This window comes from Amblyomma maculatum, chromosome 1 (genome assembly GCF_055883805.1).
Source record: "Amblyomma maculatum isolate TAMU_Amacu chromosome 1, ASM5588380v1, whole genome shotgun sequence".
Lineage (NCBI taxonomy): Eukaryota > Metazoa > Arthropoda > Arachnida > Ixodida > Ixodidae > Amblyomma > Amblyomma maculatum.
In genome coordinates, this window is record NC_139344.1 from 349,664,339 (window position 1) to 349,685,484 (window position 21,146).

The 21,146-nt window shown below is 48.3% G+C and overlaps 1 protein-coding gene across 2 annotated transcripts in view; it reads right to left on the reverse strand.

Moving 5' to 3' along the window:
* Positions 1-568: 568 nt before the first annotated feature.
* LOC146207730 (uncharacterized) overlaps positions 569-21,146 on the reverse strand; it is a 139,608-nt gene continuing 119,030 nt past the window's right edge. For both annotated transcript variants that reach the window (XM_084590101.1, XM_084590092.1), the window contains exons 4-6: positions 13,382-13,570; positions 4,153-4,388; positions 569-3,138 (exon numbers count right to left, since the gene is read on the reverse strand). In XM_084590101.1, the coding sequence (XP_084446227.1) occupies positions 2,380-3,138; positions 4,153-4,388; positions 13,382-13,570 (1,184 nt within the window). In that variant the 3' untranslated portion in view covers positions 569-2,379. The remainder of the gene's footprint in view (positions 3,139-4,152; positions 4,389-13,381; positions 13,571-21,146) is intronic.

Below are 21,146 nucleotides of genomic sequence, written 5' to 3' on the forward strand. Positions count from 1 at the left end.
TGGTTCATGGCAGCGAAAATGAAAAAACTACCGCAGTTTAATCTGTCGTTGCAAAAGAAGAATTCCAGAAGAAATTCTTCTGGAATTAGCCTGTTTGCCAAAGCAAAGCATAATTAATCCCTTTTAACCATTCTGGTCAATTGCTCTTGCCTGGAATCCTGGCCGTCCCGGGCGTAACGCGCCAGCGTCTTTACCAGAGGTGCCTCGAAGGAACGCTCACACGCACAAACCATATTAACTGACGTGACCTGAGTGTTTAAAGAAGGCTTCCCTCAGAAGGCAGTTGCTCATTTTGGTGCGGTGCGCGTCTCTCCTATAAAATGAACAGTAGGGCCTGCTTTTATTTTAAGAGTGGTATCACTACTGAAGTACACAATTTTCAAAGATCATCAAGCGCCTTGTCTACACACCACTTCAAGGATATTCTCATCGTAAGGCTACCTCTGCGCGGAATGTGTTTTGAGAAAATAACAAGAGAATAAACGTTTCCTGGATGGGTGTTTTCATTCAAGACAAGTGCGACTCATACGAGTCAGCTTGGACGAAGACCTACTCAACGTCCAGTGCTCATAACAGACGACGGTGCAAGAAGACAGAGCAGTCAGTCTTAAATACACAGAGAAAAAAAAAACACATTTTCTTCTTTATTTATATGCCAACTTCACCCAGACCTTCACACGACGCGCAACAGCCCTGACGTTTGGATCTCTTTTTTGCTCGCAATATGCGTTGTGTGTTCCAGATTTAGTCTCACACAGAACACGTGTGTTTGTATGTATGTTTGTGTCTATAAATATACACTTCATATAAAAGAGTCTGTCTCCCCGCCTCCAGAGGAAGGCGAGCAGGTCGGGTGGGCAGCCAACGAAAAAAAAAAAATAATGAAACAGGACAATGTCGTCACGCGTGACATACGTTCAGGGCAGCGCGCGTTGGTTGGCGCTCGCCCAGACTCGGAGATCGAGGGGAAACAAAAATAAAACATGAAATGCAACGTAGCTGGAGAAGAAGACACCGGCAGCGGCTCAAAGTCGTTGCCTCGAAAAGTCCCTTCTCCTTTTCCCTTCTTATTCAGTCTCTCCCCTCCCCTTCCCCCACTATGTACACAAAGAGGCCAGCCTCTTTCGCGCCTCCCCAGTTCACCGGCTTTGCACACCCTGCTCTCGGTCAACACAGCACTTCGCCGCAGTTGAATGGGTTTGCGCCTCACAAAAAAAAAAACATCGCGCGCTACCTGTGGGCCCGTCGCGGCAACACACGCGAGCGTTGCGTATAGCTTTACCTTCTTTCCGTTCTTTAGCTCCTGCTTTGTTCTCCTGACATCCTGAAAAGCCGGCTCGCCCTCCTGCGGCGTCCTCGGTCGACGCTGGGAAGCTTAAGTCGTTAGACGACTCTCAGCCAGAGACAATCCACCACTCGGCCTGCTTATGTGCCACCGGTCGCGTCCTCAAGAAATCTCTCCCGTCAATCCTGCGGTCTCCTACGTTCCGCAGCTCTACTGATACATCTTGCTTCCAGCTACTGTGGGCTCGATTCTGCCGCGTTACTGTTTTCTTTTTTTCTTTGAAGCTAACAGCGAATTTCTGTGGTGTTCGTTTAGTAAGACCAATAATACTTTATGTCAAATAGTATTTCGAGGACAGCGATAACGTGCGGCAGGACAATACGATCCAAGCCCATTTATTGTGCTCTGTCAAAGCAAATTAACAGCATCAAACGCAGAAATTGAGCTAAAAATTTTAGACATTTTAGGTTTATAGGATTGTAACGTCCCACAGTGGCTCACTCTGTATGAGGGAAGCCGCAGTGGAGGGCTCCGGCAATTTTGACCAGCATGCGTTTTCAACGTACTCTGACACTGCACGCTACACGGGCGCCTTGCGTTCTTGCTCTTCGCTTTTATCGAAACCGCCGCGACATGAATCGAAACCACCGCGACAGGAATCGGAACCACCGCGACAGGAATCAAACCCACGAATTTGTGATCAGCAGTCGAGCTCCCTAACACCTAGCCGCCGCGGCGGGGTTGAGGTCCTGATCTGGCTCTGTGTTTAAATATCAGAAAGTGTACATAGTCTGGAATTATGTCCCGTGGATGTACCAAAATAACTGTTTAAACGCTTTGTTGAGAAGATCTTTTGGGCGCCAATTCGGATCACAAGTGGCCCTGATGCGCTTGACCTCGAAAGGCTCGTCACGGCGGAGCCACAGGAGTTCAGCCGGTTCTTTCGGGGAGTGCCGGTTAATAAAACGACCGAGAGCAAAGCGAGCACACATTCGCGTCTGAGAGGCAGCCCTTGGCTCGCTGGACACGTATATACAACGGATGGCACTGCAATTCTCGCACACCACTGTAAAGTTTCTGCACACGGTCCCGCTTCAGTACGGTCTCCAGAGCGAAGAGTCACCGCCACCGTGTCCGTTGGTCGCGTTCGTCGCGTTTGATGCCGCCGTCGTCGGAGAGCCCCGCGTCGTCGCGGGGCCCGTCGACGCCGTCAGGAGGGACGTCGGTCCACCTGTCCGAGCACCCACAACACCGGGAGGCGGCACAACGAGCGGCAGCACGGGCGGAGTACCGGGAGCACCGCCGCCGCCTCCCGCCGCCTTGCTTAACGTCGCACCAGCCGTGAGAATCGAGGAGGGTTTCTTCCTCGCCACGTCTTCAAGTGTCGGCATCGGAGGAGGCGAGATACTCCGGTCGCTGCGCTCCGAGTCGTCCTGAGAGCGGGCTTGCTTCGGGGAGGAACAGCTCAGGTCGCTGTCCATAGTCGGCGACGCGGTGGCGGACCTGTCCGGCGACGATGACTCCCCGCCGCCCAGGTGATGATGGTGGCTACTGTGCAGGCTGGCGGCTCGCAGCTCGTTGCGAAGCAGCTGCAGGCCCGGGTGCAGGCCCGCGGCTGCAGCGGCGGCGGCGGCCGCAGCCGCGGCAGCCGCCGCGTTGGGCTGCCCGACGGAGCCGCCGTACAGCTGTGGGTAGAGGAGCGACGGCGCGAGCGCGGGGGGCCAGGTGGCTCCGTTGGCGCTCGCGTAATAACCGTGAGGGCCGAGCAGACCGGCGGCGTACCCCGCCGCGGCGTGGCTCAAGTACGGCGCTGCCGCGGTCGTCGCCAACAGGGTCCCCGTCGTGGTGTTTGGCTGCGCAGAGGAAGAACACAATTGCAAACAAGATATCTTGTGGTGTCGCATGAAAAGCAGACAGGCATCCTCGCGGAATGTATGTGGGGATGTTATTTAATGTTATTTAGGAAGGCACTATACGGCAGCTGCAGGATACTGTGGGCTCTGCGCCTGTTTCGGGTGCGATCACTAAACGTAGCGCAAATCGATCCTAAGGAAACAAATGGTTGGTGACATGGAACGACGGTACTGAGATGGACGATACATGTGTTCCTTGCACACAGCATCTTCGATCACATCTGTTTCGATTCCCGCTCCTTGAACTGTTTCTTCTTTTCCTCCAGCCGTATAGCCGACTTTTTTTAAAGAGAAAACTATGCCAAATAGGTACTTCAGTGAAATTAAATGTGAAAAGAAACACGCAAGTAGTTAAGGACACGATGTGGTGTCTATCGATAATATATATAGTGACCATTTTCAGTTACAACACTTAGCAAGGACTTGCCGGCACGATATACATACTTTAACACCCAGGTGAGAAGTTAAAGGATTTATCAGAGCAGGAGACTGGAACGAACGCGTGGCGAAATAAATGGCAGTGAAATAGTTCCTAATAAGTTGAGTCTGACAAAAATACCTGTTCTGTGTGGGTATGAAATTGTAACACAATGTTAAAGGGTCGCTATCGTGTGTAGAGAGATTACGATTTAGCTTCGTGCTTGAATGGGATTTCGAGGAGGGAACGTGATAGAGAATGTGTTCTACAGTAACGTTTTGAGCCTGGAGGAAAGGTGCCTTAAAGGGTGAGGAAGGGGGAAGGCGGGGGGGCTATGACTAAGTGGTCACATGTCTTTTAGTGGGTTAGGTGATCGATCAATTAATGTATTAATTTGACACTCTGGTCACATGACTTTGTAATCGCTTCGTGCGGACGCTGACCACGAGATCTCGATAGCTGTTTGTCTGCTGATGGGGTACAGTCATGGCAATCGCGCATGCGTAACCCTCGGATCACGTTCGGCGACGACCTACCTGGTGCGCGAACGCCGATCCCCCGTTGACACCAGCGAGCCCCTGGCGCAGTTCAGAGAGCCTGTCCGAGAGGCAAAGGTCGACGGCGTTTCCATACCGGCCGAGCAACAGCGGGTCCACTTTGAGGCTGAGGTTGGCGGCGGCGGCCGATGGCGGCTCGCCGCCGCCGCCGTTGTTTCCAGCCGTGCCGCCGCCGCCGGCAAGGCTGCTGCTGTTGGAGCCGTTCGAGCGGTCGCCTGCAATGCGAATATAAGAATGCGGTGTTCAAGAGGGGCTCCCGGACTAAGAACGAAATTCTTGCGCCGTGAAGCATCAGACTGCGGGCACGTGACCAGAAAAGAAAAAAAAAATGTCAGTGACGATAGACAATAATAATAATAATAATAATAATAATAATAATAATAATAATAATAATAATAATAATAATAATAATAATAATAATAATAATAATAATAAAAAACGAGTAAGCAGCAATCGAAATCGAAATGTTTACCAGCCGAATTTTGATTTGACCTAACTTTCTCCAGCTCTGCCTTGGGTTCTTCCTTCTTAACCTTCGGTATCACCCGTAGGCCTCAAAAGAAGCAAGCTTGGCTGAGGGGATAGTAACGCTTGCAGATGCATGCACTGGAATGGCTGTAACAGTAGGCCGTGTTCAATCTAACTGTTACTGAAAGTTTTCGAGAGAGCATATCGTGTATGTATACGTATCCGCGGTCTGTTCCAAGCATCACAGAATCGCCTCCGCGCGATTACGATAATTCGCTCGCGATCTAATCTAGTACGCATATACAAAAGATAATGGACCCACTATAGGTGAATACAAACAATATTAAGGCTGGGCATTAGCAACTGTGAACGAAGCACACCGTTTTAAACAAGATTCACAGAACACACATCTTGACTATAAAGCCGTGCATGTTACTTCTGGATTGTTATAGCTAGTATATGGATGTGCTGTACTACATCAGCACATCCATGTAGTGCGAAGAGAGGATAACCGATGGTCGCTTAGGGTAACAAACTGGATTCCAAGGGAAGGAAAGAGTAGCAGGGGGCGGCAGAAAGTTAGGTGGGCGGATGAGGTGAAGAAGTTCGCAGGGGTCAAGTGGATGCAGCTAGCACAAAACCAGGTTAATTGGAGAAATATGGGAGAGGCCTTCGCCCTGCAGTGGGTATAGTCAGGCTGATGATGATGATGATAGATGTGCTGCTGTTTCAGAAAGCAAACCTGCTTCTACAGTGTAGCGTTGGAGAAATACGCCAACAGCGCTTTGCGTGGCGAATTTTTGCAGGAAGCACCGTAGGGTGCAAAACCCTACTGTCGTGTATAGCTCTGTTGGCTGTTATCAGCCGGTTCTTCATACTGCGCGTCTGCCACACTGTATACTGCAACAGCTGATACAAATAAGGCCGCAATCTGACATTCCAGAAAAAATATACATTGGCTGAGTGCTTGCACTGATCGAAACTATGATTCTGTATGCACTGAAGCTTGCTTGAAGCTTTTGGCGCTCTGGGGCGATGAAATCACGGGCGCATTGACTACCAGTAATTCTAGCAACCCCACAGGCAGGTCCTACCTGACTCGCGAGCCTTGAGTCCCTTTTAGCCTAAGTCAACCCAGTAGTGCCTATATGCTTGGCCAAAAATGAAAATAAATACCCAACTTGCCAAGAGCAGTGACAAGTGATTAATTCTAACTTTCATTTCACTAGTTCTATACTAATTACGTATTTCATGAAACGGCTACATGCAAACCCTTATGCCATTATATATCAAAACGTTCCCTTGAGACATTAGTTTTCGTGGGAAAATCTGTTACAGACAGCAAATTTTCTGAACGACTGCGATGCCCCTTCACTGATAACCGAAGCGATTCATTGCGTCAAAACCGGCTCATGATTCCATATACTTCAGAGACGCCGAGTTAGAAAAACAAGCAACGACCATGGCAACTTTTCTGGGAATCTAATGAAGCCACACACAACTGAAAAGCAAGAAACAAAAAAGGAAGAGCAAGCCGAGGTAAGACGTCGCGAGCACTGTCAGCAGCGCCCGCAGCAAAGAACAAAAGCTGTCGAGTTTTCGCGGCGCTCGAAACAAGCCCCCAAAACTTTCGACACATCTTTTTCGCGTCTGCTTCTCTTTCCCATAGTGCATCGCGTATATAACTCGAGCAACGGCACCTCGCCCAGTTTTAATCAGATTAGCCGCATGCCGTCCGCACGCATGTGTGTTTATGGCAGGGTTATAAGAAGAGGAGCAAGAGGCGTTCCCGCGAAAAGCTGCAGTCGCATTTTGCGCCATCCAGAGGGAGAAACAAATATGATTCGCCGCTAGCACCGCATAAACAAGAGCGGATGACTGCGAATAAGAAGAAAGGGGGGCAAATGGAGGAGGAAGCAGTTTTGAAGGGAAGGTTTAGGGAAGAAAAGAAGGCACGGACTTCGAGGAAGGAAAAGGGATGCAAGGAGAGAAAGGGGTTCCGAAATTGAAGGAGTAGAGAGGGGAAACATATCGGAATAATAAGCGCTTTTCTCGGCTTTCACGAAGCCCAAGAAGGAAAAGAACGAAGAGAGGAAACTCGCGTTAACCCTTTTTCGGGTTTTGCGCGGGCCCACCATCCTCCGTTGTATTGCGAATCACCAGAGCTGCTGCGGAACTCTTTCCTCAAGTTTGACATTTCAAAATTTGCCTTCTTTCTTTTTTTTTTGTCTCTCTCTCTCTCTATACTGAAACGTATTCGTTCCTTTTCGTATGCGCATCCTCCCTCTCCTTATTCAACCTCCCTCGCTTTTATCTTTCGCACCTCGTCGCAGATTTGGAAGGGACGAGGCGAGGCAACGCGTTAACTTTTCGGGGGGCAATTATTCGAACAGGAAATAAAGTGATTTGCGAAGAGGCGCAAATAAAGAAGAAACAGGAGTTCACGGCGACGAATATGGCTGCCGGCACAGGGTAATTAAAGAAGCAAGAGAGGAAAAGGAGATGAAGAAAAGACACGCTCAAGTATTGCGGCTCTTGGAGGGAAAGGATGCTTGCACCGAACCGCCGGGAAAGAAGGGGACACGGCGTGATAGCAGCCACTCGAAAGAAAAAAAAAAAAAGGAGAATGGCGGTGGACGCCATAACGACGTTTTACGGGAAACATCCCTGAAGCGCCTCCTCATTCCGAGTTTTCTGCCCGCCGTCCCTCCCTTGCGCTCCTTTGCCCCAACTGCCCCCCTCCCCCCCCCCCCCTCCCAACTCGCACTTATTATTTGCGGCGACTGGCTTCCTCACTTTGCCTTCCCTAGTCTTCATGTCCTCTCTTTCGACATGCCAAGCCTCGTCTGGCGGTAAGGGCGGCGGTGCGAGTTTTCTAATTTAAAATAAGTGGATATCGTTCGCACGTACGTACCCCCCGATTGGGGGTGACACCATCGGGTTTAATGACGGTGGCGATAGCGATGTGGCCAGCCAAGGCGGTCGCACAGGACTCCGCACATTCGCTTCGCAAGAGCCCGAGCATAAAAAGAAAACGAGCCTAGCCGAGGTGGGAGAAACGTTTCACGTTTTGAACCGTTTGATTCCTGCTTCCTTTGTACTGCTGCGATGTGTACATACTGCGCAGTTGTCCTTTTCTCTCTTTCTTTTTTTTTCTTCTTCCGAACCGTTCTTGTTGCTTAATACGCACTGCGCTTCGGATCAATAGCGCAAATTCGGTTCTCCCTAAATGTTTCTGATTACCGTTTTTTTTTATTGTTTCGTTTTTCCTTAATGCTTTTCCTCGGCCCATCGGTTTCGTACTTTACAACCTCCTTTTTGTTTCTGTCCTTTCATTTCCGTTCATTTTCTATATTTCTAAAGCGCCATTCAGCTTCAACACCCACGGGGCCCTCGCAAAGTTCGGTGTCGCCAGGAATTAGAGGTTTCCGAGCAATTCGTTTGACTGCGGCTGCACGGAGGCGGGGTAAGTGCGGTGTGCCGCCGTTAAATGGGCAAAGTAGGAGGAGACAGCGGTGCAGACAAACGCACCATACGGCAGAAACTTGAGCACTCACAAATGCGTTCGAAAAAACGTGTACCGAACGAAGAGCAAAAAAAAAAAAAAAAAAAAAAAAAAAAGGAGCAATTGAGAGGTTGGGGGGGGGGGGGGGGGGGGCACAAAGTTCCGACCTCCTACTGGCACTAGTCTTTTCGAAAAGCTTTCTCCACGTTTTTCAAAAATAAAAACGAAAAGCTAAAGCTTTCATAAACGACTTGTCAATAAATAAAAGCGAAGAAAAGTAAGACAGAGCCGGGCTCGCAGGAAGCATATAGACATATACACAGGCTCAAAATTAGGGAGAGAAAAAAAAGGGGTAAAGGACGGAAGAGGGGTCGGGGGATCAGGACTGAGAAAAGTTCAGCGGTGTGGTTCTTAATTTCACCGAGGGGTAGGAGGCGAAGGTGCGATGGCGGAAAGATTAAACACAGCGACGAGAACCCTCAAGCGTGTAACCTCACTCGGTCACCATCACTGCCACCGGTTCATTCTTCAACTCGACGACGGTGCTGCGCTCTCACTCTCCTCCGCCTCTTTTCCTTTCATTTTGCTTCTTGCTTTGCACTTTCTCTTCTGTCCTTCTTTTATTTTATATATCCGCACTTGAAACCAGCCGCGTTTGTTTCACTTTTTGAGAATTCCGGGCGCTCACCGCAGCGACCACCTTTCATTAACAGGGCGAGAGCTTCAGAAAGGGAAAAAAGGAAGAAGTTAGTGAAAAGCGAAGCTCACTGAGAGAACGGGTTATGTTAAGAAAGCAAAAAGTGCTGCGGTAAAAAGACTATAATGAAGGCAGCTTAGATATGGGAGTGCAGTGACGAAGAGAGGACTCCCCCTCTCTCTCTCTCTCTCTCTCTCTCTCTCTCTCTCTCAGGAATCAAGGGAAAGTAAATTTTGTAAGCCAGCGGCAGGCGAGTAGTAAGGGCATCGAAAGTATTACTGTAGCGTTGCGCCACTCAGAGAATCTATCGGCGCGTATTACGTGTGAGAAAGTACCAGAACGGAAGACAAGTACAGGGCGCCCTCAACGTGTCCTAGTGCTTCGGATCAGTTCACCCATGGACGGAGGCGAGGCAATCAAAGAAGGAAACGAAGGATAGAAAGAGAAAACGGGCCAAACGATCTCTGTTTCCGCAAGCGCCGTTCTCGTTCATTAGCTAAATCTACACCGGCCCAGCTTGAGCGACCAGCCCCGACTGGCTTCGAGAGAGCCGAGAGGGGAAAAAAAGGGTTTCTGTCCTTCAGTGCCATTCTCGCAGCGCTCAGTGCTTGCTTTGCATATTTTTTTTTTTCCAGTAATTTCAATCTCTGTGTTTTTCTCTTATGGGGCAGGGGAGAGGGGTTCTTTTTTGTGGTCTTTTTTTTTCTACTAGAAGCGCGAGAAGAAGCGTTTTGCCTTCCGCCATTTATTTGTTCTGCATTAATGATATCAAAGCAAAGTAGGATCACTCAAGTTCCTGGGCTCATTTCTTGCTTGGCAATTTCAATGTGTCAAGCAAGAAGTAAAGGGTAAGGTTATCGAAAAACATCCTGGAAGGTAGGGCGCTGTGGCAATTAACTGGGAAATCAGTAGGAATATGAAAAAAGAATGTAATTGAACTGAGCTAAATTTATTTCTCCGGAACAGCTGGAGGTAATTCCTGGTAATATTTCGTGTTATTTTCCCTCACTCTCGGAGGTCTCTGTGCTTTCCGCCATGAGGATTCATCTTTGTTTTCCTACCAGGCAATTTTTGATGTTTAGGAGCGAGCTTACCAGGAATTTAGTGTCGTAGGGCTGTATGATCTAGCCATCATTTCAAGTCGGTAACGCAGAAGCACCCAATGAAATGTTACACGTACGCAAGGAGGTTGCATGAGACACTCGCTCACAGCCGGCTTCGATAAGTGCGGCGGCGGAAATCCTTACCTGTTTTCATCAGGGCGGATTTATGGCTACTCTTGGTTGGGCAAAAGTAGCCAGGCAAGAGTCCTTTTTTGATTGATGAAATTGGGTTTGGCATGATTTTCATAAGTAAAATTTCTCGCTCGGACAGACTGGGTAGAGAGAGAGAGAGAGAGATGGTGTGATCCGTTCTTCGCCTCTTTTAATACGCCCCTTGGTTCCATTATATGCAGAGGAAGCTCTACAGAACGTGCAGGTCGTTCTGATGGTATAAAAAATCCATTTTGCAAGGTGCAACCAAACTTACACCACTGTCTATCACGCTCCCAATCTCAGCAATCAATCAGTGTCCATGCAAACAGCGTATGATAGCATTGCTCTGGGCTAACTGGTGTGAATCCATTGCTGGGAGCCAGCTTCAACTTCATCCCAAAATTTCAAGCTCCCCCCATGAACTCACCAGTTCAATCTGGCCCTTACCAATACAGATAGCGAGATGGGCAGGAAGGGCCACGCTGAAATTACGAAGGAAACTTGCTCTTGTACACTTGAAGTGAATCTAAGTGTCCCGACGTTTTACACTACTATACTCTTTAGTGTGACTTACATTTACGATGAGTCATACTAAAAGATGCTTATCATACTAAATTATTCTTAAAAACAGAAGGTGTACTTAATCATCCTTCTCAGGGCCTACTGAAAGCGGACGAGTGCATGCTGCGGTGCACAGTGATAAAACAAGTGCGAAAAAGAGAACGCAAAACGAAAAGTATGCGCCAGGCCTGACTTCGTTTCCCAGAGCGATACGCTGGCAACAGCACAGACCCGTAACCAAATGAGGAGGCCCGTATAAGCTTTTCCAGTCACTCCGTTTCGCTCCTTTCGCACTTTATACCCGGCGCCGTATACTCTTCCGCGCATTGGCGGCGCTATGACGCTCTTGATGAGGGAGAATCGGATCTCCGTTCCAATTGGACCCATACATCGCGAAGAAAGAGAAGAGGAATGAGACGCCGTCGGAGAGATAGGAAAGGAATAAAAGAGTTCCGCGACGAAGGCAGGTTTCAGAGTTTCGAGACGGAGAAGAGAGGATGGAAGACTTTTTATTGTTACACAAATTCGATGAGAGCCAATTTCATTCGCAACAATAGGGAAACTCGCGCTTGCCGAACGCCGCTCCTGAGGCGAGAAGAGACCGCGCGGAGGAGACGGAGAGGAAGCGAACGGGCAGCTATACGTTCACTGTGTGGATAGAGTGGTTTCTCGAAGCGCGGTATGTGTATATACCGCGGCAGAAGGAGTTAGCGCTGCCGAAGTTGGCGGGTGCCAGTAGCCTTCCTTGGGCCTGTCGACGTAGTTTTTCGAGGAGAGGAGGCAGAATGAATGCGCCCAGACGCTGCTTCAAATTTGGGCGAGCATGAGAGACGAAAGTGATGAGATTGGGTGCAATGAAATGAAGCGGAAACAGGGCACCAGATAAGGGGGAACTTGGCTCAAACTTCCTACCTAGCGGCTTTTTGGGAAACGCTGTGAGGAGTACCTGAGTGTGCAAGTTTGTTTGTTCTTTTTTCTCTTGATATTTAGTTTCGATTTTTTTTTTACGTCGCAAGTCTGAGTACATTGGCATTCTTTACGTCTACGATTTTCTTTTTTTATATATATATTCACTTTCAAGCCAGGTTTGGATAATCCTTGCCGCATGCCACAACCAATAAGCACCGTGTTGTCCCCCCTGTGTTAGAATCTGTTAGGTTATTCTGTTATGCTGGCTAATTGAAGATATTTGAGAGAACCGAACAATCTTAATAAAAAAAAGGAGAGTGCGGAAGATGAGCGGGAGGAGGGGGGCTTATATATGCTTTTACTTATTTGACGTAGATTCAGGTGAAATGTCGACAATATTCAGTTATTTTTCCATACCTTCATGCTAATCGCTTGTTATACTGAACATGGCATGGCATTTTTTTTACCGGATAAGGCCCATCACAATTTTATAGCAATAAATAGACAGTAATTTGAACTTTAATGCCACTGAGTCATAAAGATAGTGCGCTGCGCATAAAAAGTTTTTCTCTTCTTTTCTTATATCCGACAGCTCACACCTGATTGAAAATGAAGTATGGGGCTTTAAATTAGGGGCTTTTTTTTTTTTCTTGCAGCGCACAATGAGGCGAGAGAACGTCTGTTGTATTGCTGTTTCATCCATTTAAACAGCAGCAAGACGTGTTTCATTCGGGGCCGATCGGTATGTGCGTCACTGGCGGAACAGCAGGAGTTGTCATGTGGTTATGAGGAAGAGGTGTGTCGCCTATAGCTGCACTGTGGTCGCACCGTGACATCCAGGAGGCATGGAAACTAGTATGCATGAATTAATATCCACGTATGCCCCGTTGTACTCTCCTGTAAAGCAAGCCTTCTTTTCCCACTTCCTCTTGCTTTGCATTGCGAGCATCTCAAGACCAGTCTTATTGTTGCACGCAGAGGTAGCCGAAATGGCCGATGCCTGGTTTTCAATACATTCGCAGTACGAAATATGCTCTTTCTCAACTATGGACAGCACTGCCGCTCGGCAAAGCTCTTACATTTAGCTTAGATATATGGGCAAGTATAAATTTTCACGAAATTAGAAGGTATACAAGAAGAGCCACCAAAGACGATCTGCGACTAGAGCCGACGATAATAATATGCTGCCGTCACAGGCGCCTCACTGGTGACCAGAACCACGGCCTGTCAATGGATTTTTTTTCTCATCGTTTTTCTCAGCACACTAGTCATGTGGTAAATGAGTTTTTCAATTAGTGCTACAATGCAGTTTTGAGGCTGTTCTAATCGTGGAAAGGTGGTAGCGTCAGTGAGTGCTCGTCGGTCTCATTTCTGTGCGGCTTCTCTAAACAGAATACAGACAGCCACGAAGTAAAATGGCCGTTTTCCTAAGACGGAGTACATTGCAATCAAGGAAGTAACTAACACCCAAACGAAAAAAGCCGCAGGGCTACAGAAATGCGCTATGCGTAGAATTCTCAAGCTTTCGCACCAGAAGCAAATAAACTTGTCCTTCTTGTATAGTTGTCTGTAGTCATCGCCAGCAAAAGAGAAATTAGTGCAGCTTACTCCAATGGTCGCAGTTATTAATTCATCCTATTCTCCAACCGGGAAGAATTATCCTTCAAATTCTGAGGTTCAAGATAGCACTGTTTGGATTAGGTTGCATGCATGGTATAGACGCTAATCGTAATCGCTTATTTGAATGAAAACTCCATCTAAAGGTCAGTCCCCCTAGAACGAACATATCATGAAAGGTATCGTGACACATACCTGGCGTGAGCTGCGAGGCACCGCTTGAAGGGCAGGAGGAGGGCGACCCGTCTCCTGGTGTGGGCGCCGACCCTTCGAGACCCAAAGGAGGGGCGGCGGCGAACGGGCCAGCCGCCGCCAGGTACGTGGAGTAGTGCTGGTACGGACCCCAGTGCGGGTCCGTGCCCAAGTGGAGGACCTGGCTCGGGTCTGCAACGAACAGCAGAGGAGAAAAAAGAGACCAGTTAGTGACGAAGAAAGCAAACTACCCGAATGCCGCGAAAAATGTATACACTTTCATATGCTGAAAAGATTCCATTCTTCGGCTGCGTTTTTAGACTATGCTGGAACTGTTGTCGTGCAACAGCCACTCGCAGAAGCCACAGTTAGGTGCTCCATGCGGGAAAGAAATACCTGAATGCCAAGACACCTAAGAACTGCACCTCGGAATAGTAAATGATAGAAAGAATACAAAGTGCCAAGAATAGTATCCCTCGTATCTAACCAATGACCGCTCAAGGGGTTTCAACATGGGATTCGCAACGAATCACAGGTTAATCAACTGCACCTTCCAGATGTCCAGGAATGCGGTATACATTCGAACACACTTAATTTGCAGTATATATTACGAATGAACTCACTACCGGTTCGTTATTATTTTTTTTTTCGTGACAAAATATACCCACACGAGCGACTCCATCGCCACAACTTCGACTCGTCGTTGTACTGCGCTCGTTCATTACATGAGAATACCGTGTAATCCCGAACGGCTTTTTCTCGCCGCTCTTGTGTCCTCGGTGTGCGCAGCTTATAGCGCCACAGTACCGCCGCGGGCTCCTTAAAGAGCCGCACTCTCGTGTACACGTACGACACGACTCCGTTATCTGGCCTTCGCCAGGCGACGCTGTGACCCAACAGCCCGGGGCAGGGCGGAAAAGAGAAGCCCCGTTCTCGAGCCCGTGTATTCCCACCTTTGCTTTTGTTCCCACCTTATCGACACGTTTACTCTGCTCGCGCAGGGTCGAAGTGATGCATTGCATCGCAGCCACAGCGCCGCAGAAGCTTTCCCCTTTTCCCTTTTTTTCCTTGGGACCAGATAATAATCCTCTCCAGCACTAACGTACGCACAGTGACTGCAAGGACTAGAGGTCCCTGTATACGCGTGTGTAGTACATTATATACAACCAAGCAGGCTCGGGTACGTGGGGCTGTACGTGTGCGCGTATGTTTGCCAGGGTTCGCCGACACCTCCGACCCAGAGTTACATCGCGTCTCTTTTCTCTTCTGTTCCCAGTCTTGTTCTTGCGATTTTTTTTCTTCCTCCGCCCATAGTGTGAGGGAAGAAGGGGCACAGGGAGATGAAGGCTCGGATCCTGTGTTTGCCCATCTCAAAAAGCTCCCTTCGCTTGCCGACGGTCGCTGCGGTGCTAATGATAATTTTTATTAATGCCGTCGCCTCCCCGCGCTCCTCTCCCTGCGTGCGCTGTAATACGGGGGCGCCTCATGGTTCGGTGTCTTCTTCTAAGCCGCTTTCTCTCGATCCGCGCCATCAGCCGCCTCTCCTCGTCTCGCCAGAAGCGATCGGGAAGCCGCGGCCGCCGCATCCCAGCCCCGACCCCGTCCCACAACACCCCCTCCTCCCCCCCGCCTTTTTTTTTTTATTGTTTTATCATTTCTCCACCACTCCTGTCATCCCCGAAGAGCCGCTCCTCCTCACGGCCCCTTCGCCCTCCACACCGTACCCTGCTCCTCTAAGTCCGTCTTTTTGTTTTCCTCCTGTTGCTGCATTAGGAAGAGTTACCTCAAAGCTATGGCTGGCTCCTGCACTTTGCGTCAGCGTGCGTCAAATTATTTAGGATTTGAGACGACGCCGCGCATGCGCTATCGGTAGGGACAACGGCACATACCTCGCGATACACATTCACCGCTCGCCTGTGCGGCTGCGCTCGGAGACCCTCCTCAGTGACTTTCGCTTCTTTATATTTTTGTTACTATATGCTTTTTTGTTTTTCATTTTCGTTTGCATTATTTTTTGTTCGTTCGTTTAGAGTTCGTTTACGGGAACACTTCACACACGATTGGCTGGTGAAAATTCGCGCTTTTTATCGCTATAGCCGTTTAGTGCGGAAGGTGTACCACTTTCGACGCTTTATTAGAAAAAAGTAACGTCGTCAGCAAAATTAAAGACGTTATATGCCTTAACCTTAATCAATTAAAAATATCTAGCTAATGAACCCCGCCGGGGTGGTACAGTGGTAAGACGCCCGACTACTGTCCGGAGCTCCCGGGTTCGAACCCGACCTCGGCGGCTGCGTTTCGATGGAGGCGAAACGAAGTGGCGTCCGTGTGCTGTGCGATGTCAGCGCACGTTAAAGATCTCCAGGTGGTCGAAATTACTCCGTAGCCCTCCACTACGGCTCCTCCTTCCCCTTTCACTCCCACCTTCCTCCCTTCCCTTACGGCGCGGTTCAGGTGTCCACATAGCAAGTGTGACAGATACTGCGCCTTTCCCTTCCTGTGAACAAATTATGAACACACGCCAACCGGCATCTGCTTTTCATCGACAAAACATCCAAGCAAGCATTTATCTGGATGCTATCTGGTTGTTTTTGATGAGCCTTTCGTCATAATGACAACAGTATTGTTACCACTGATAATGTGAATTTCGGTCATTAAATGCCAGCGACGAGACGTGCCTAACGTTTGAGATCAAGGCCGCAAAGATTGCATGGCACCAATGCAGTGGTTTTGAACTATAAGGCCTAATTTCGACAGCCTTCTCCCATACAGTTTCGTACCTTCCAGCTCATCAGGAGAAACCATAGATGCAAGCCATGGAGCCAGACCTACTCTGCCGCTGCTGCCTGCCCCACGTTTTCTTTCTTCCTATCCTCACTTCCCTACCTTCCCCTTTAATCCTGAAAATGTTGGTCTACCTAGCGCCCAGCGGCTAAATTATTCGTCGCGGCGATAAATCTCCGCGATGTGCGATCGTGGAGCTCACTGAAAAGAGTACGAAGACGGCGTTGTTTGCATAATTGACGCTTAGGAATTGCAGAGGATAAAGAAAGGAAGGAAGGCAAAGGGGTTCGGCTCTCGTATAGTCGATGTAGAACAGCAACAACACGCGGGGGACGAAAAAAGAAAGGAGGAAGAGAAACGCAGCGCTAGCGTAGGCGCGTACACTCTTTTGGCGGCGTCGTTTTCTTTCATCATTTCCTTTCATCCCCGCTGCTTCTTTTTTTTATGTGAACCCTATCTACAGTAGGCCGCTTAGGGTTTCGCTCGAGAGGTGGTGGCTTCATTACTCCCGATTAGATGCCGCAGCGTTAAAGAGCGCGCTCTATCGCTAATTACCGCATTCTCTATACAGCATCACCCCCCCCCCCCCCCCCCCCCCGTCCTCTTCGTTTCTTTTCTCTCTTGGAACAAAGTGTATACACTCACGTAGACACTGTGTTCTAATGCGGCCCTACACCCGTCCCGATTCCCCTTGTCTGCGTAAACGTTGTTCTAATACGCCTTTCTTTCCCGTCCTCACTCCCTTAACCCTTTTGGCTCGTAGTTTCGCTCTTTCCAAGCTCAAGCCGGTTTCAAGGAGTCCTTTGTTTCCGTGTAGCGAAATCAGTGTCGATTCCACTCTTGCTGTTCACTACCGTACCCTTTCGTGAAGTAGGACTGACTGTTCGCGAGCGCATTAGCGACTCCGCAAGCGTTCTCAAACTTTTTCTACTCCTTTATCCGCCCCCCCCCCCCCTCTCTTTTTTTTTCTATTTCTTTTCCCTTTTTTCTTTGCTGCTTACCCCTTTCGCCGAGTCACTCTCCGGCGTCCTCGTGCTCCTTCCTCCCTTCTTTCCGCCACCACCAGAGTGAGCTACCGCTTAGCTAGGCCTGAACTTGGGAGTTGGTTCTAACCTCATCAGCTGTTCTCCAAGCTGTTCGTTTCCACAGCACGACTTTCTGCGTCAGCTTTTATTTTCCTTATTTCGGTTACCTCCCTGCTTTCTCCCGCTCCCATCTCCTCTTCATCCTTGCTTCCCTAATGTCTCTGTCGCCGTGTGCCCAAGTTCTTCAGAAAACGCGTCCGCTGAGGTTCAACTCGACGACGTTCGGACGATCGCTGCCGGGAAACAACGCAAAAGTAAACGCGTGACTTAGGCAGAAGCAGCAGCCCTGCCATGGGGTCGCTGTCGCGTCGTAGCTCGTCGTGCCGCTGCGAATGGGACAGTGATTGGTTAAAGAGGCGAGCACGCAGCGACGCAGACAATGCGCGCATTAGAGGGCGAGCGTGCGATGAGGGAGACGACGACGCGTTCGCTCCGACCCAAATGAGCACCGGTCGTCGTCGATATCGTGTACTTCGGCGCTTATCGGTTGGTGACATTTCCTTTCCTCTTTCATTATTTGAGGAAGTTCTTTATTCTGGGCTCTTTTCTCTCTTCCGAGCTTTGCTTACAGTTGCTATATCTCAAGCGTCAAGGGCTGATGAGAACTGTCTCTCACTGAGCTGTCGCATTTTTTTTTTCTTTTGCCTTCTCGCTATTCGGGCATATTTCTGTGAGTTCTAACCGTTAAATTATTTCGTGGGGAAGACAGTGCTCGCCTTTGATTCCGGGTAGCTTTTTGTTCCTAGCTGACCCACGTACACAGTGCGCGTATCTGCTGCGGGAACATTTAGGATGCATTTATTGTGGCTTTCCTTAATTCCTCTTTTAGTGCTCATTTCTTGTAGCCGACATTTTACTTTGCAGAGGTCACAGCTATAGGTGGGTCTAACCTTAAAGAACGCGATTGTGCTCGTCTCAAAACTATTTACGGAAGATGATATTTTTTTAATTGGCGTTTAATTCCTAATTTATATATTCCTTAATTTTTAATTGGCGGTCTTAACATTGATCGCCTGTTCCATTCTCTGAAGGAGTGACTAATCGGGGGTCAATCGATCCGAGAGCGAGAGAAAATATATGTGTGTGTGTGCGTGTGTGTGTGTGTGTAGTTGGGGGACAAATAAAACGTAATGAAAGCATACAAATGAAATTTGAGCATTCAGTGTCGGAGCGTTTGCGGGAGTCTTAGCCATCTGCTGAAGTTCGGTGTCATAGCAGAACAGACCAAATAGAGTATGCAGACTGTTCTGTACTTCAGTTTCTGCCGTATACGAAAGCTGCATTTGTACTGCTGTTTATTGAGCGCAGGAAGAAAAAGAACTAACAGAAACAGTGTACGTTACTCCGTACTTCTTTATATGCTTTCTGTTGACTGTCACTATTGCTTTTTATGGCAGCTAAGTATTAAGTCTAACCACAAAAAAGAATTCGACATCCTGGGACTCTTTATATGGCTAGTTCGCAACAAATTAGAACACATGTAACAGACGAAGGCGGGCTTGTTGGTAGTTGACTATGGAGTGCATACCATAAATTAGAACACACAGCTAAGATGCATAACGAAGGCCGCAGAAGCCATCGTTCCAGTATTGGAGTGCGTTAGCAATGCACTGGCTCTCTATAAGATGAGGCAATGTCAACGTATAGTACCAGTACAATGCCCATGATTGTGCTTTCCGAAAAATGGATCCTTTTCACGCAAAAAAATTAACGTCGCTTGATCGCTGAGGAGCATTATATGCAGTGTGCGAATCATTTTCTAACATTTCGCTCCTCATATGATTGCAGTTAGATTTATAAGGCACGTTAAAACCAACTTCCTGATAGTACTTGAGACAGTCAAAGTGGATTTAAATTTATTCACGCTTTCAACTATCTACGTCATGCATCCTATAACATCGCCTGCCAAATTCTGAGGTGTCCAAATATATATATATATATATTTTTTTTTCACAGCCCAGATATTTGGCGTGATCGTGTCAAGTACTTGCACGACCATGCCGCTTCCCTTATCATGAGTTGGTAACATCTCTGCCAATGCTCCATCTTGCTTTCTGCGCCCCCTCGAAGGTTTCTGTACACTGGTTTCTTCAGAAAGACTTCAGCTTGCTTCCGTCATTTTATCTCATTCACTTATCTGCCTCCAGATGGTCCAGCCAAGCCTCGATACCATATATAGTGGGAGGGTGAAGCCTCTTTTATTTCTACCTCCCTCTTGTGACGCCATTTTTCCATCATCATTCTTCGTTACACTGTCTCTCGCGACCTCGCACCGGCCGCCGTGAAGTCGACCAACACGGTTTCCCGAAGTGTCCTTTTAATAGTAACAGATCGCAGCCCACAGTTCGACATCACGCGGCGCTAACAAGGGAAGGCGCTTCGAAAGTGAATGAGGCGGAGGAGGGAGGTGCGAGGGGACACCGGGGTAGCGGCAGGGCGGCGACGACCCTCCAAGAGAAGAAGGAGAACCGAAGGCTTAGGGACAAGCGAAACAAGAACACCGTGAGCACAACATTACGGGCGCTTTTAATCTGCAGACACGGAACAGGGCCGCGCAGGCGGCGACTGCCGACTGTCCCCTCGAAACCGAAGACAAAAGAGCGCCGAGAAACTGGGTCTCCCAAATTGCTTTCGGACAGGTTGCACACTGCCCTGTGCGGAAACCATATTGTTCAACGCTAAAAAGATTTATTTCGCCGAGAAACTGGTCACTCTATTTTTGTCTAGTTTGAAGAGAGCGATTCCCTCCCCCCCCCCCCCCCCCCCCCCCCAATACTTCCCAAGCCAAGCATAACTCGTGTCTATGTGGAATAGAGTCTGTGACGTCTTAGGCTATTAGATGTTAACAGCCAATATTCAAGTGCAGGCATCATTATGTTCAGTGGATGATGTCCGGAATCGACATGGCATCAGGAAGGCGTGTGCTGAGGAAGACACCCTCACCTTTTTTCCTTGCGTCCCTCCCGTCGAGTTACCATTGCTTTAATATGTGTAATGTGCCGCAAATATTCCCTCCTAAACATCGTACTGCTACTGTGTGCCATCCGACATATTTAATTCAACATCGTATTGCAGATGTGAAATAATGTTCAATATGAAGAAGCGTACAGCTTTATAGGAACGTTAAGAATTCCATTTGGCCTTTCCCGATACTCATCTCATAAGGACCATTTTTTAAGCTGATGTCTCTGAACCAGTCTCGTAGAAGCCTGGTACCTCTTCATACAAGCGTTATTTACTTAGAGTTGTGTCTCAAGTAACTTACAACTAAAATCACACAAACTCTTAGATGATGTCGTACTGACTGAAAATGTTCACACAACTACTCGTTACTATATGCGTTCGTGCTCACGCCTACGCAAGGAATAAAAATTTAAAATTACCTGTCTGCAAATGAGCTGATTTCATAATGATTTGTCAAAAAATACGATTTCGGAGAACCCAGCTGAAGGGCTCTTCAACGCAGGCAGAGTGCGCAAAAGGGCGTAGAATTTAAGTGAAGCGAATAACTAATCTGCACGTGCCAAAGACGACATGTGAGACGAATTACTTGTGACATTGTAGTGCGCCGACCTCACTGCTCCGTTCCAAACAAAGCCGTCCTTAGGCTCGTCCATACCTGAAAACATTTACAATTCAGACCGCTGCATCAAAAATAAACAAAACGAACTAAATTTGTGAGCATCAACAGCGAACAATAATTCAGGCACTGTCCTGTTTTAACAAAAACGAAAATAGGCCGACAAACGACACGCTTTATGATCTCTGTAAAGCCAGAAGTTAAAATGCGTCTATTTGCGAGAAGGGCATCATGAGGCAGATTATAAACTCATAAACGAAAACAATGAGACGGGGGGGGGGGGGGGGGGGGGGGGGGGTTCTTGCACTGACGAAACCTA